This window comes from Bos javanicus, chromosome 13 (genome assembly GCF_032452875.1).
Source record: "Bos javanicus breed banteng chromosome 13, ARS-OSU_banteng_1.0, whole genome shotgun sequence".
Lineage (NCBI taxonomy): Eukaryota > Metazoa > Chordata > Mammalia > Artiodactyla > Bovidae > Bos > Bos javanicus.
Window position 1 is genome coordinate 76,110,048 of NC_083880.1, and position 13,856 is coordinate 76,123,903.

The 13,856-nt window shown below is 55.0% G+C and overlaps 1 protein-coding gene across 10 annotated transcripts in view; it reads right to left on the reverse strand.

Moving 5' to 3' along the window:
• The window catches only part of SULF2 (sulfatase 2), a 126,256-nt gene that overhangs the window by 15,334 nt on the left and 97,066 nt on the right, over positions 1 to 13,856 (reverse strand). For all 10 annotated transcript variants that reach the window (XM_061437880.1, XM_061437882.1, XM_061437878.1 and 7 more), the window contains exons 6-11: positions 12,432 to 12,582; positions 10,928 to 11,103; positions 8,683 to 8,811; positions 6,451 to 6,507; positions 5,849 to 5,978; positions 3,855 to 4,047 (exon numbers count right to left, since the gene is read on the reverse strand). In XM_061437880.1, the coding sequence (XP_061293864.1) occupies positions 3,855 to 4,047; positions 5,849 to 5,978; positions 6,451 to 6,507; positions 8,683 to 8,811; positions 10,928 to 11,103; positions 12,432 to 12,582 (836 nt within the window). The remainder of the gene's footprint in view (positions 1 to 3,854; positions 4,048 to 5,848; positions 5,979 to 6,450; positions 6,508 to 8,682; positions 8,812 to 10,927; positions 11,104 to 12,431; positions 12,583 to 13,856) is intronic.

Here is a 13,856-nt window from a genome sequence, read left to right on the forward strand (position 1 = left end):
CTGTAAGGAGTCGCCCTTGTCTTGCTCCCAGGATCCTCTGAGCATACACAAGACAGGGCTGTGATGTCACACCGTCCTCACAGGAGGGCCCGAGTCCAGCTGAGTCTCAGCTACTTAGATGCATATTGAGTGCCACACTCACTATGCCAGTGAATCTGGAAAACTCAGCAGTGGCCACAGGACGGGAAAAGGCCAGTTTTCATTCCAATCCCAATGAAGGGTAATGCCAAAGAATTTTCAAACTATTGCACAGTTGCACTCATTTCACATGCTAGCAAGGTAATGCTCAAAATCCTTTAAGCTAGGCTTCAACAGTATATGAACCAAAAACTTCCAGATGTACAAGCTGGATTTAGAAAAGGCAGAGAGATCAGAAATCAACCTGCCAACATCCACTGCATCATAGAAAAAGCAAGAGAATTCCAGAAAAACATCTACTTTGTTATGCTAAAACCTTTGACTGTGTGGATCACAACAAACTGTGGAAAATTCTTAAAGAGATAAGAATATCAGACCACCTTACCTGCCTCCTGAGAAATCTGTATGCAGGTCAAGAAGTAACAGTTAGAACTGGACATGGAACAATGGACTGGTTCCAAATTGGGAAAGGAGTATGTCAAGGCTGTATATTGTCACCCTGCTTATTTAACTTCTGTGCAGAGTACATCATGCGAAATGCCAGACTGGATGAAGCACAAACTGGAATCAAGATTGTCAGGAGAAATATCAATAACCTCACATATGCAGATGACACCACTGTCATAGCAGCAAGTGAAGAGGAACTGAAGAGCCTCTTGATGAAAGTGAAAGAGGAGAGTGAAAAAGCTGGCTTAAAGCTCAACATTCAGAAAACTAAGATCATGGCATCCAGTCCCATCATTTCATGGGAAGTAGATGGGGAAACAGTGGAAACACTGGCTGACTTTATTTTCTTGGGCTCCAAAATCACTACGGATGGTGACTGTAGCCATGAAATTAAAAGACGCTGGCTCCTTGGAAGCAAAGTTATGACAAAGCTAGACAGCATATTAAAAAGCAGAGACAATACTTTGCTGACAAAGGTCCGTCTAGTCTGTGGTTTTCCAGTGGTCATGTGTGGATGTGAGAGTTGGACCATAAAGAAGACAGGGTGCCACAGAGATTGATGCTTTTGGACTGTGATGCTTTCGAACTGAGAGTCCCTTGAACTGCAAGGAGATCAAGCCAGTCCATCCTAAAGGAAATCAACCCTGAATATTCACTGGAAGGACTGATGCTGAAGCTCCAATACTTTGGCCAGCTGATGTGAAGAGCTGATGCATTGGAAAAGACCCTGATGCTTGGAAAGATTGAGGGCAAGAAGCGAGGTGGGTGACAGAGATTGAGATGGTTGGATAGCATCACTGATACAATGGACATGAATTTGAGCAGACTCCAGGAGATAGTGAAGGACAGGGAAGCCTGGCGTGCTGCAGTCTGTGGGGTCACAAACAGAGACGACTGAGTGACTGAACAATACTGTGCAATACAATCTCTTTCCTCTAAGTGTTCATGGCGGGGGCCGGGGGGAGGCTTAACTAAATCACAAGTTCTTGTATTATTTAAAGATTAGCCAATGTGCCATGTGCTGAAGCAAGATGTTAACTGTGTAATTCAATCTGGAAACCAATCATTTTATTCAGCTGAAAAGAGATTAGCTTAGCAGTTACTAATCAGCTAGTGAGGAGTTATGACGGGGGACCATCAGTGGGGAAGTGCCGTTCGAGGCAGAAGCTGGGTCGTTATGGAGACAAACCAGCTCTCGTAACGAAGGTGTCCTCTGCAAAGACAGGAGACCTCTGAGCCTGCTGCCTGACAGCCAGTCTCTAATTAGGCTACAGGGGAGTCTCACTCAGCCTGAAAAAGGATGAGGATCCTGACGCAGGCTACAACATGGATGAACCCTGATGCTGGGTGAAATAAGCCAGACAGGAAGGACAGATCCTATGTGATCCTGCTTCTGTGAAGTACCAAGAGTAAAACTCAGAGAAAGCAGTGGGGTGGCTGCCAAGAGCGGGAGGAAGGGTGGTGGGGTGTCAGTGTTTCTCGGGTGCCGAGCTTCAGTTCTGCCAGAGGAAGAGAGCTCGGGACGCACGGTGGTGATGGCCGCCCAACACCATCAGGGTCCTTAAAGCTACTAAACTCGATAGTCAGAAATGGTTACAGTGCTGAGCATTAGGTAGTGCTGATGGTACCACAGCGCAAGAAGAGAAACAACCAGAGTCTCTGATTAGGCTTTGGCTCCCCTTGGGTTAGGGGGTTAGAGCAATGGTGGCCTGGGCAACGGCCCAGCTCCAGAGGGGACATTCTAGCCAGGGGACCTGTCTCGCTGGGACCATGTCCTGGCACCTGCAGCCTGCCAAACATCCTCAAAGCCCAGGCGCATCCTCATTTGAACATTTGGCTGGGGGCATGCTCCCCAGGGGAGGTGACCCTCAGAATGGGGCCATGATCACCCGCTGGGAGGGTGCGGCCAGGTTGAGAGGACCTCCCTAGGCGCCTCCCCTGGTCGCTGGCTTCCTAACTTTCTGTTCTTTGGCCCCTGCTGTGGGGAGGTGTGAAGGCTAAGGCAGCTTTTCCACTTGGGATGGCGGGGCTCTCCCCTCTCCAAAGTACAGCTGACCTTGACCAAGGCTGGGGGTTATGTGCATGTAACTCATAGTTAACCCCCTCTCCCGCCGGTATCCATGGTTTCTCCACATCCGGATATTCAACCAAGCACGGGTGATGCAGAACTGTAATATTTACTACTGAGGACGATCTGCATGCAGGGGGACCGTCGTCGTTCAAGGTCAACTGTGCAGTGGATTCCTGTTACTCTAGGTGGTCTTGTTCCGTAGCATCACCTTGACGCTGAACTAGCAAGTCGGGAACCAGTGCTCCTGGGGCAAACATGGGGTGAGGTTCCTGCCAGCCTTGGGTCACAGCACACTTGTCAACTATCAGTACGGAACCTTATGCACACTGTGTCTCCATTTTGTCTGTGTAAAGACACCCGACTTCATGCGCGTGGTGATTCACCGACACTGAACTCAAGGTAGCAGCCGGAAGCTCATCTCACCCACATGTTCCCCTCCTTAAAGCACAGCCCAGCCAGCTGGGGCTTGGGGACCCGACGCAAGATGTCAGTGCCTCCTTGGGGCCACTTTAGATGGTGAAGTCACTGCAGAAAGATATGCGATGCCAGGGACATGATGCTAAGCAGATGGTGGTGCTAGTGGTAGAGAACCCACTTGCTAATGCAGGAGACATAAGAGCTGTGGGTTCAGTCCATGGGTCAGGAAGATGCCCTGGAGGAGGGCATGGCAACCCACTCCAGTATCCTCGCCTGGAGAATCCCATAGACAGAGGAGCCTGGCGGGGTATACAGTCCATGGGGTCACAAAGGGTCGGACACGACTGCAGTGACCTAGCGCACCTGCATGCAGGTAGATGTGAGGCTAAAGGGCGTCGCCTTGGCTTGACCTCATCTGGAAGCCGGCACTGGGGGATTCAACATCTTTTAGCGCTTTGCAGGTGAACCTGTCCAGTGCCTGCCGTGCAGCTGGAGGAATGCTTTGGAAGCACAAATCTGATCCTGGATCCTCTGCTCAAAGCCCTCTAGGTCTTCTGGTCTCAGAGGGGCCGCACCACGTGGCCCAGAGCCAGACCCCTCTCCCCTCCCTTTCTCTTTATGCTCCTGCTCTTCTCAGCCCTCTACACCCTCATCTCCTTTACTCCCTGCCCACCCCACCTGGGGCTGGGTGGATTGATGGTGCGGGGCACGTGGGTTTGTTTGAATGAACAAGCGGGGCTGCCCGGGTGTGTTCCCTCCCCGCCCCTGCCGTCCCACTTACTCTTCTTGAAGAGCTTCTTCCGGCGTCCGGCCAGGGTGAGCTGGCTGTCCCCGCTGTCGCAGACGCAGCCCTCGCTGCCCTGCACGTAGTACTTGGGCACCAGGTTGGAGAGGGCCCTGCCCCCGGGCCGCACGGGGCCCTTGCACTTGTGCAGCTTCAGCTTCCCCGAGGCGTCCTCCACGCACTGCCACTTCTGCAAGACACGTGCGGCCTCAGCCTCCCGGGCCTGCTCGCCCACCCCGCCGCTTCCCTGCTCCCAGCCACCCCAGATGCGTCCCTCTTGTGGCCCCAACTGGACACGGGCTGGTGCCTGGAATGAGCTGCTCTGTGATGGATGAATTCCTGTCCACTGTCAGGGGAGCGGAGAAGTGGTACCCAGGGTGATGCGCTGTGGCTGAGTGGGAACCCAGCCACGGGGAAGCCCCGTAAGAGAAAAGCACTCAGGTTGGAGCGCATGGCCGGTACACAGGGAAGGGCCCTTCCAGAAGGTGTAGTGAGGTGGGGTGGGGTGGGGGGTGTGGTCAGCAGGGTGTGACTGTGTCTGCTGGAGGTGGGAGGTGGGTGTCTGGGCTGGGATCCTGGAGGCCCTAGAGCAGTAAGTGCAGGGCCCGTGGCAGAGGCCTCCCCAGCTGGCCTTGGCTCCTCCCACCCCACGTGCTCCTTTCCTTTGGGTTAAGTAGTGCGCTTGGATAATCGCTTTCAAAGACAGATCAGGCAGCCCTCTCACTGTCCGGGACTGCCAGATCCCCAGTCTGCAAGGAGAGGGTGGGATGGGCCAGCAGGAGGATTTGACTACAATCCCAGGGGGACAAAGGCCCCTCGTGGCCTCATTGATTCATTCCCTTGAAGCTCAGAACTGAAATCTGAGCCCCTCTGGGGTCTGCCCAGATGGTCAGCTCTGGGAGGCCAGAGCTTTCTGTCCAGGGCTTTCTTCCTGTGCCTGGCAACAGAGGCAGCCTTGAATGCTGCTCCAGCATGACCCAAAGGGCTCCAGGGGCATGGGCGGGTTCCTGATGCCCTCCACGGCAGGGGGAAGGGCTGGAAGGGGGTCGTGAACAAATGCTGGATGGGGCAGGGGGAGCCCAGCTGTGAGGACAGGTTGGTGCCAGTTCTGAGTCCAGCGATAAGACAGAGCTGCCTGGATGCAGCCTGTGACATGCACCCACCTGGTGCCCTGGCCTTGGCAACCCACGGGTTTATTAAGGAGAAATGGAATGTGGAGGCCCTGGGTTTACTTCCTGTTACTGGTGAGATGGGCTTGCGTCTCCAGGCCTGAGCCAGCATGGGTGAGCTCAAAGTCCCAGCTCGCAGACCGAGGCAGGGAGGCACCTTCTGTTGGCGCCTGGGCCTTTCCAGGGTGCCCTCACCTGCTCCCCCTGCTCATCCGCCCGCCTCTCTCCCCCTGAGCCTCGCCTCAGGCTGGCATCTCTCTCTACAAGGCTCCGTCCTCACTCCCTGTCCTCTCCAGAGCCCACCTTGGCCTCCCAGGCCTCAGAAAATCAAGTTCAGACTCTCCCAAACCACCGTCACAGGTGCTGTTATCTCCAGATACTGTCTGGATTATATTTTCCTTAACATTTCTCTTGAAATCAGCTCACATTTTTACAACTAAACTTGTTTATGTCAGAAGGTAATCTCCTGTTGTTCCTATATAAGCGGAAAGCCAGCCACAAAGATGATCTGGGAGAGTGAATACAATGGAAATAGTCATCTAACTTTATAAATACTGTGCAGAGGCCGCTGCATCTTTGTTAAAGAGGGATCAGGCAAGAGTCTCGGAGCAGCTAAAGACGCACGTGCACTCACGGGGGAACTTTCCTCTGACTGGAGCAGGATTTTCCGAGCGTTGCCTGGCATCACCCTGGGTGTCACACTTCATCAGGGACACTGGCCTGCTGCTCTGAGAAGCAGGTCTGGGCCGCAGTGTGGGGGAGCCCCTGAGAGGGAAGGAGGGACCCCGTCCCCGGCCCCAGGGCTGCGCCGAGCATCCTCACCTGCCCCAGCTGCTCACACGCCGTCTGGTACTCGGCGCGCTGACACAGGTCTTTGACGCGCTGGTACTTGGGCAGGAAGTTCTCCTCCTGGGCATCCACCTTGTCGCTGTCCCTCTTGTGCAGCAGTTTGCTGTGGGGCAGAGAGCGGAAGCGGGGCTGGTCGCCCAGCTCTGGGGGGCACGTGGCCCCCCGCAGCCCTGGTGCAGCGTCACCAGGGAGTACATGCATCCAGCCGGGCCGCGTCTTCCAACGGTCAGAGACTTAGGAAGTGGGGACGCCTCCACGTGAGTTGGCAAATAAACGAAAAAGCATGTACGACATTGTCCAGGCAGGACAAAGCGTGTCTGAAGGGTACAGGGGGCATCCAGACGTAAGTTCCGTATCAACCACAGGGACAGCGAACGGCTTCCTGTGTCCAGGGGGCCGAGGACACAGACTCCCAGCCCCCGGTGGAAGGCGGTGGAACAGCATCAGTCTCCCTCCTGCCCTTGACACTTGAAGTATCGTGGGCACAGGTGGGGCTGCCGGGCGCTTCCTGGGAGGCACGGGTGGGGGTTGCCCGGTGTCGCCCTGGGGCGGCTCCTCCAGACCCCGGCACTCACCCTCTCTCCACCAGGAAGGAGTCCCGCCAGACCCTCAGCTTCTTTTTCAAGTGAAACCTGGGGGGAGAAAGCACATGTCCATCTTCTCATCAATGCAGGGGGCTCCCACGTCCCTCTATCCTTCCAGAAGCAGGGATGGCGCTCAGAGCCAGCCTTGATTCACAAGCAGCGCAGACCCCGGGGGCAGCCAGGGCAAGTGGGGGACACACACACGCACACACACACCCACATGGACACACACCCACATGGACACACACCCATGGACCCACACATGGACACACACCCACTCGGACACACACCCACGGACACACACACATGAACACATACACGAACACACACACACACACACACCTCCCCGCCCACAGCAGAGCTGCACTTCCCTAGAGCCTTGAGTCTGAACGCGGGGCAGAACGACCCAGGTCAGTCGCTCCGAGTCACGAGTAGTCATGTGTGTGCCCCTCTGTGCCTCCCAGGAAGCCCAGCAGCTCCCCGGGCGCTGGAAGAGATCGCTCCCCTTTTACTTCAGCACCAGATGAAATGCTTCTCCTGACTTCAGGTTAATTACATTGTGTTTGGGGGGATGTTTTTCCCTTTCATCCTCTGTCGTTGGATTTAAGTGTGCATTTTGTGGAGTTTCGAGCTATCATTTCCACTTCCCAGACAGGGCCTCAGGCTAAGAGAACGCTTCCATTCTGCACCCAACTCCCCAGAGTCCTGGCTCCCAACACAGCGCCCCCGCCCTCCCCAAACACACCCATTTTGTACCCTTACAGCTCATAAAACCTCCTAGTCAGAGGGAGGAGGCTCAGCAGAGGTGGTTCCTTCTACAGGACGCTCAGTCTTGGACAGACAGTGCCCACCCAGCCCGGCCCCTCTGAGCTGCAGGAGGTACCAGCTGGAGGCTGCGTCCATCAGTGCCGTGGGGCCGTTATCTCGGTGGGCAGTTACACCGATGGCCACTAGATGCCGCTGCTGCCACGCCAGTGACTGCGTCCTCCGCCTTCCTGTCCGACCAGCCTCAGCTCACCTTCCCACCTAGTTTTTGCTCACCATCACCGTATAGTGGGAGAAGGAAAGGGCAACCCATTCCAGGATTCTTGCCTGGAGAATCCCATGGACAGAGGAGCCTGGCGGGCTACAGTCCATGGGAGTGCAAAGAGTCGGACACGACTGAGCGACTAAAACAATACCGTATAGATAGCTATGGTTTTTCCCGTGGTCACGTATGGATACGAGAGTTGCACCATAAAGAAAGCTGAGCGCCAAAGAATTGATGCTTTTGAACTGTGGTGTTGGAGAATACTCTTGAGAGTCCCTTGGACTGCAAGGAGATCCAACCAGTCCATCCTAAAGGAAATCAGTCCTGAATATTCATTGGAAGGACTGATGCTGAAGCTGAAGTTCCAATACTTTGGCCACCTGATGCGAAGAACTGACTCATTGGAAAAGACCCTGATGCTGGGAAGGATTGAAGGTGGGAGGAGAAGGGGACGACAGAGGATGAGGTGGTTGGATGGCCTCACTGACTCAATGGACATGAGTCTGAGCAAGCTCTGGGAGTTGGTGATGGGCAGGGAGGCCTGGCGTGCTGCAGTCCATGGGGTCGCAAAGAGTTGAACACGACTGAACAACACTGTTCTTTTATTTGCCTCCAGGACACCCAGGAATATGTTCCCAATACTATCCAGCATAAGAGCCACAAATCATGGTGATTAAGAGTGTAGCCTCTAGCCTAGAGTCTGGATGCCTGGAGTGGGATCCAGACTTGCCAAGAGAACTCTGACAAGTCACTTGACTGCTCTGGGATTCAATTTCCAAGCTGGGATCATCATCATGCCTACCTCACTGGGTTACTGTGAAGATTAAAATGATAAAATCTGCTTCAAAGCACTCAGAACAAGGCTGGCATACAGTAAGTGCTTAATTAATGTCAGCTCCGATAGCTGTTATTTTTTTTTAAAGTTTCACCCAATTTGAGCTGTGGCGGGTCCTCAGCGGGTCACTGTGGCCATATTCTAGCTGGAAAGGTGGACTCTCAGAGAGGGAGCTTCCTTTCCTGCCCCCACCCCCGCCCGCCCCCACGCCATGGCAGGTAAGTGGTCAGGATGAGGGGCCCTAGAACCCCAGCTCCTGAGTCTGGAGGAACCCCTGCCCCCCAGACCCACACAGCTAGGCCAGGAGCTCAGACAGTTTGGGGTGCTTGGCACCCCAGCACCCGCCCCGTCCCCTCACCGATTCGCCGGCCGCTCTGTGTCCAGAAGCTTGAGGATGGATTTCCCGTCCATATCCGAGGGGATGTCCAGCCCAGCAATGTCCAGGATGGTGGGGGCCAGGTCGATGTTGAGGACGATGTGGGGATTCCTGAGGGAGGCGGGGCGAGAAGGACTCGGTCACCAGGGCAGTGGTGACCCAGCCTCCCCTGGGGCGGGCAGGCTGGAAAGCTGCCATCCATCATGTCACTGTCCTGCACCCTGGCCCTCAAAGCTCCTCTCTGCACGTTCGGTTCAGCTGAAGCCCAGCACTCACCTTCCCACCCTCTGCACAACCACGGGGGGCTGCGGTTCACAGGCCCACACCTGGCTTCTGCTTGGCTCTTTCTTCTGCCAGGAAGGCCCTGCCTGCCCCAACTGAATGGAGAACGCTTTCTTTTGAGATGCACTCCAAACTCTGGACCTTCCCCTGGACTCTTCTCTGAGCCTCTGATGTGAACACTGGTCCCCTCGCTGCTCCTGGAAGGCTGAGCACAGCCCGGCCTCTGGGCCTTCGCCCTGGTGTCTCCTCTGCCTGGAACGTTCTTCCTCCATGGCCCCAGCGAGCACTCTCACCACCTCTGGTTCTTCGCTCGACGATTACCAGAGAGGCCAATGACAGACTAAGTGGCCCCGAGATCCCCAGGCTCTAGGGTTCACAGCCTTGTGTGACTCCCTCCCCTGGAGGGTGGGCCACACCGACAGAACAGGCAAAGGGGGTGGGATGTCAGACCAGGGGGATGTCACGTGACCCACGCCTGTCCTAGCCATCCCTCCCTCACTTCCTTTTCTCCCCTGGTTGGCTCTGAAGACCTCCTTGCCACAAGTTCACCCCAGAAAGGATGCCTGGTAAACACTCTGGGAGGCCGCTGTGTGGGCTCAAGTCCTCCGTCTGCACCTGAACAACCCCTGAGCGTGGAGAGATGGGTCCTCCCCAGCTGAGCCTCTCTGGGTTTTGCGTCCTAAGAAGCAGATCACAGACTCTGAGGCTGACCATTGTAATGACAGTTGCTGGGTTACAGTTCAGTCCATCTTCTCTTTCTGAAAGCAAGTAATCCTAATGACTTTAATGGTCATAGATTCTTCTCAAATAAGGAAAAACATTCACAAGTGTCAGAAACCTGGTTTTGAGACAAATTCCAGCTCCTCTCTTCTGTGCTATGTAATCTCAGGCAATTTAACCCGAGCCTCTGTTTGCTCGTGTTTAAAACACGGATAACACTCACATCTATCTTAGAGGCTTGTTATCATGCTTAACTCAGTTACCTGGATAGAAGGTGCTTAGACCAAAGCCTGAAGAATCACACTGTATCAACACGGCTATTATTATAATAGCTATGATTATAGGTGGGGACCCTGAGATCCAGACAGGGAGGGACCCAGTGAGGTCGGCAGAGGACGAGAGATGAGGCTGGACTACAGCTCACACTGCCTGCCTGCTGGAAGCTCCACCAAACCTCCCAGGCGGGGCAGGAACATCTCGGTCCCAAGACGTTGCCCTTTCAGGAGGAATCCTGTAGCCGAGTCAGTGTCTCCATGCGTTCAGGGCTCGGACGGAAGTCAGACCGGATGAGTGCCAGAGCAGTGATAACGCGCATTTCAGAAGACCCTTCGAGTCGGTCTCCATAACATCCCGGCTGACCCGAGGAAGCTGCAGCTATGATTACTGGCCTTTCTACCCCTCTCTGCCTCAGACACGACGTTTTTGCTGCCAGGACGTGTCATTTCAAAGGTTAACCTACAGGCACGGCTGGCAGAGGGGCCACGCGGCCCTCGGGGAAGGATGGGGGGAGGCTGGTTCCCTTAGCGCTGCCACTGAGCTGGCCCCGCTGACTTCAGCCCCGGGCCCCTCCCCGACAACTGCCAGGCCCACCACCAGTCAGGACAGACAGAAGTCGAGGTGGCATCTCCACGCGCTGGCGGGGACACAGAGTCCGGCTCCCTGACTCTCTGGCACAGCGCCCACTATGAACAGTCTGTTTTCTCGGGTGCTAACAGCCCTGGCCTCCCCTTCCCCAACAGAGGGGACAGTGATGATCAGAACCCACCCTGGGTGACATCACTGCCCCTTCACTCGGCACCCAGGCCCACCTGCCCACATCCTGTGCTCCCAGGGGAGTGGCCAGGGGCTGCCCGCTGAGGTGCCTGCTGCTTGCCCTTGTGTGTGCCAACGAGCCTGGAGTCCTCCCCGGAATTGCGGGGTGCTGGGGGTGGGGGGATGCACTTACAGGGAGCCGGCCTCCACGTTGGGGCCCCTCACGTAGAATGGGACCCTGATGTCGAACTCGTAGGGCATGGACTTCCCTTTCACCAGTCCGAACTGGCCGATGTGGTAGCCGTGGTCGGCCGTGTACACGATGTAGGTGTTGTCCAGCTCGCCCGTCTCCACCAGCATGTTGTAAATCTGAAACGCAGGCAAGGCGGTGAGGATGTGGGGAGGGCCAGCGGGCAGTGGGCACCTGGCCTGCTCTGCCCTAAAGGGGAGATGTGCTGGGGTCTCAGGCCCTGTCCCTCCCCTGCTTCAGGTCTTCGCTCAACTGTCACCTCTTGGTGGGGTCCCTGGGACTGACCCAGGTGTCACTAGGGCCTCCTCACCTCCCGCCCCCCTTTGCTTGCCTTCTCAGCACTTATTTGTGGACTGTGTCTCCCTGCACTGGCATGCAGGTCCCATCTGGGTGGGACTTCTGTCATTTTGTTCCCTGCTGGGTCCTGTGTGTGCTGGAGCTCAACAGACGCTGTGGGATGGATGGATGGATGGATGGATGACTGGCCCAAGGCAGGAGTCTGTGACCCACAACAGAACTTTCTGCGATGCAGGCAATGTTAACACCTGTGGCATGAGCCACGTGCAGCCACATGTTCAGCACTTCCAATGTGGCCAGTGCAACTGAGGAACAAAACTTTAAATTTTATTGGGAAGTGACAACGTTAGTTGCCCAGTGGTGTCTGATTCTTTGTGGCCCGATGGACTGTAACTCATGGTAGGCTCTTCTGCCCATGGAATTCTGCAGGCAAGAATATTGGAGTGGGTAGCCCTTCCCTTCTCCAGGGAATCTTCCTGACCCACAGATCGAACCCAGCTCTCCTGCATTGCTGGCAGGTTCCTTACTGTCTGAGCCACCAGGGAAGCCCTTACTGAACTTAAGTAGTCATGGATAAATTTAAAAATACATACCCAGGCAATGGAATATTTTTCAGCAACAATAAAACAATTAAGTACCTTCAAGTGAACCTTGAAATCATCGCACAAAGTGGAAGAAGCCAGATACAAAAAAGCCACGTATTGTAGGGTTCCTTTTATATAAAATGTCCAGAAAAGAATTCACAGAGACACAAGTAGGTGAGGGGCTGCCTACGGTGGAGGGGTTGGGGGGTGGTTTGGGGTGATGCTTAAGGGCTGCAGGGTTTCCTTCTGGGGGTTGATGAAACTGTTCTGAGGCCAACTGTGGATCGTACAACTCTGAATAAGTGAAAACCCACTGAAACGTGTGCTTGAGTCGGGTGAGCTGTGCGGTATGTGCATGTGCGGCATTCTCCGGAAAGCTGTAGAAAAGTGTATGTAGCCACACGTGGTTGCTGGAGTGGACCAATCAGAGCTGGAACAGTTCCCAAGTACTGGGGTTCCCTCTGGATCACTCAGCCGTTTCAGGGTGCCTCTCCCTTCTGCCCGGTTCCATTCCTCTCCCGCTGACGATGCTGGGGGCGGGGTGGGGCGGGAGGAGGGCAGCCTACCGTCTCCATGGAGTCGTCCACCGACAGGAGGGTCTGCAGGCGCTTCCGCTGCAGCATGTTGGTGAACTGCATGTGGATGGGCTTCATGGGCCCCGTGTAACGCATGATCCAGTGCTTGTCGGGGTTGGGCGCGTAGTTGTAGCTTGGGGTGCTGGTGGGCAGACACGCATAGAGGTCAGACCAGGCCACGGGTGGGGGTGCCCCCCAACCTCCCCACCCCAATATGTGCTGGGGCTGCAGCCCAGGCTGAAACCTGGCCCCTCTGGACGCCAGCATGTCGGGGGCTCTGCCCCAGGTTAGGTCAGCATCTCTGTGTGGGGCATGCATGTGGGAAGACTGGGGGGCCACAGCGCCAGGTGCCCTGGAGGCCCCCAGGGGGACCGTCCTCCCATCGCAGCCCTGTCAGCACGCCGAGCGCATCAAGGCCGAAGTCTCTGTCTGTGCTGGGCTGTCTCCTCCCTGGAATTTGCCCACCTCCCTTTGTACAGGAGGAGAGAGGTTCAAGTTGAGAACCACCCACGGGCACAGCACCCAATTCTAATTTAACAGCACTGCATTCATTTTTCAGCTGCATTGGGTAGATGGCGAGTGCCAGTTATCAATGCTAATTAAGGTGTGTCACATGGAATTTCCTTTTGAAATAGATTTTGGTTTTTGGTTTTTTTTAAAAAGGAAATTGGTTAAAAAATTTGGTTAATAATAGTCAGAAAACTGTGAGAATGGCCTGAATGTGTACGTTTGGGACAGGCTGTATTCTATGACTTGTCACAATTATTCTTCCTGTGTGGTTAATCTCCCATTTTAAAAAAGAGGAAACGGGGGTCAGAGGAGTTCCGGGACCTGCCCACGGTCTCACTGAGTGACTGGTGGAGCCACTGGGCTCTGAGACTTCTACTGTGGGGTCAGCTGTGATGCTCAATGATGAACGAATAAATCCAGGATAATCTGACCTCGGATGAGCGCTGGCTGTGTGCTGGGTGCACGCAGAAGGCTCCATTTATATCATCTCATTTAATATTCAGAACCGCCCTAGGTGCTGGGGCTACTTTTATTCACCCTGAGTGAGAAACGGAGACTCGTGGCCCAGTGAGGGGACGACCTTGCCAAAGGCAGAGCTGGGGGCTGAGCTCACGAGTGGGAAACCCCACAAGGCATGGGTGCCCCTCACAAGGGGTCTGATGATACTGGAAGGCCAGGGGCCGCTCAGATCTTATCCCCCTTCCCTTCCCCAGGCAAAACTGCAAACACAGGCTAAGCTTCCTCTCCTTGAAGACAAAAACTTTTCAAGAGGACTATTAAGGGGGGAGGGCTGAGGGGGTTGGGGAGGGGATAAGGGTCCCAAATGTCCTCCCTTCCTCGGGACCTCAGCCCCCTCAACTTCAGAGAACTTTCTGGGGTGGAAAGAAAGACCCTGCAGCTCACGGA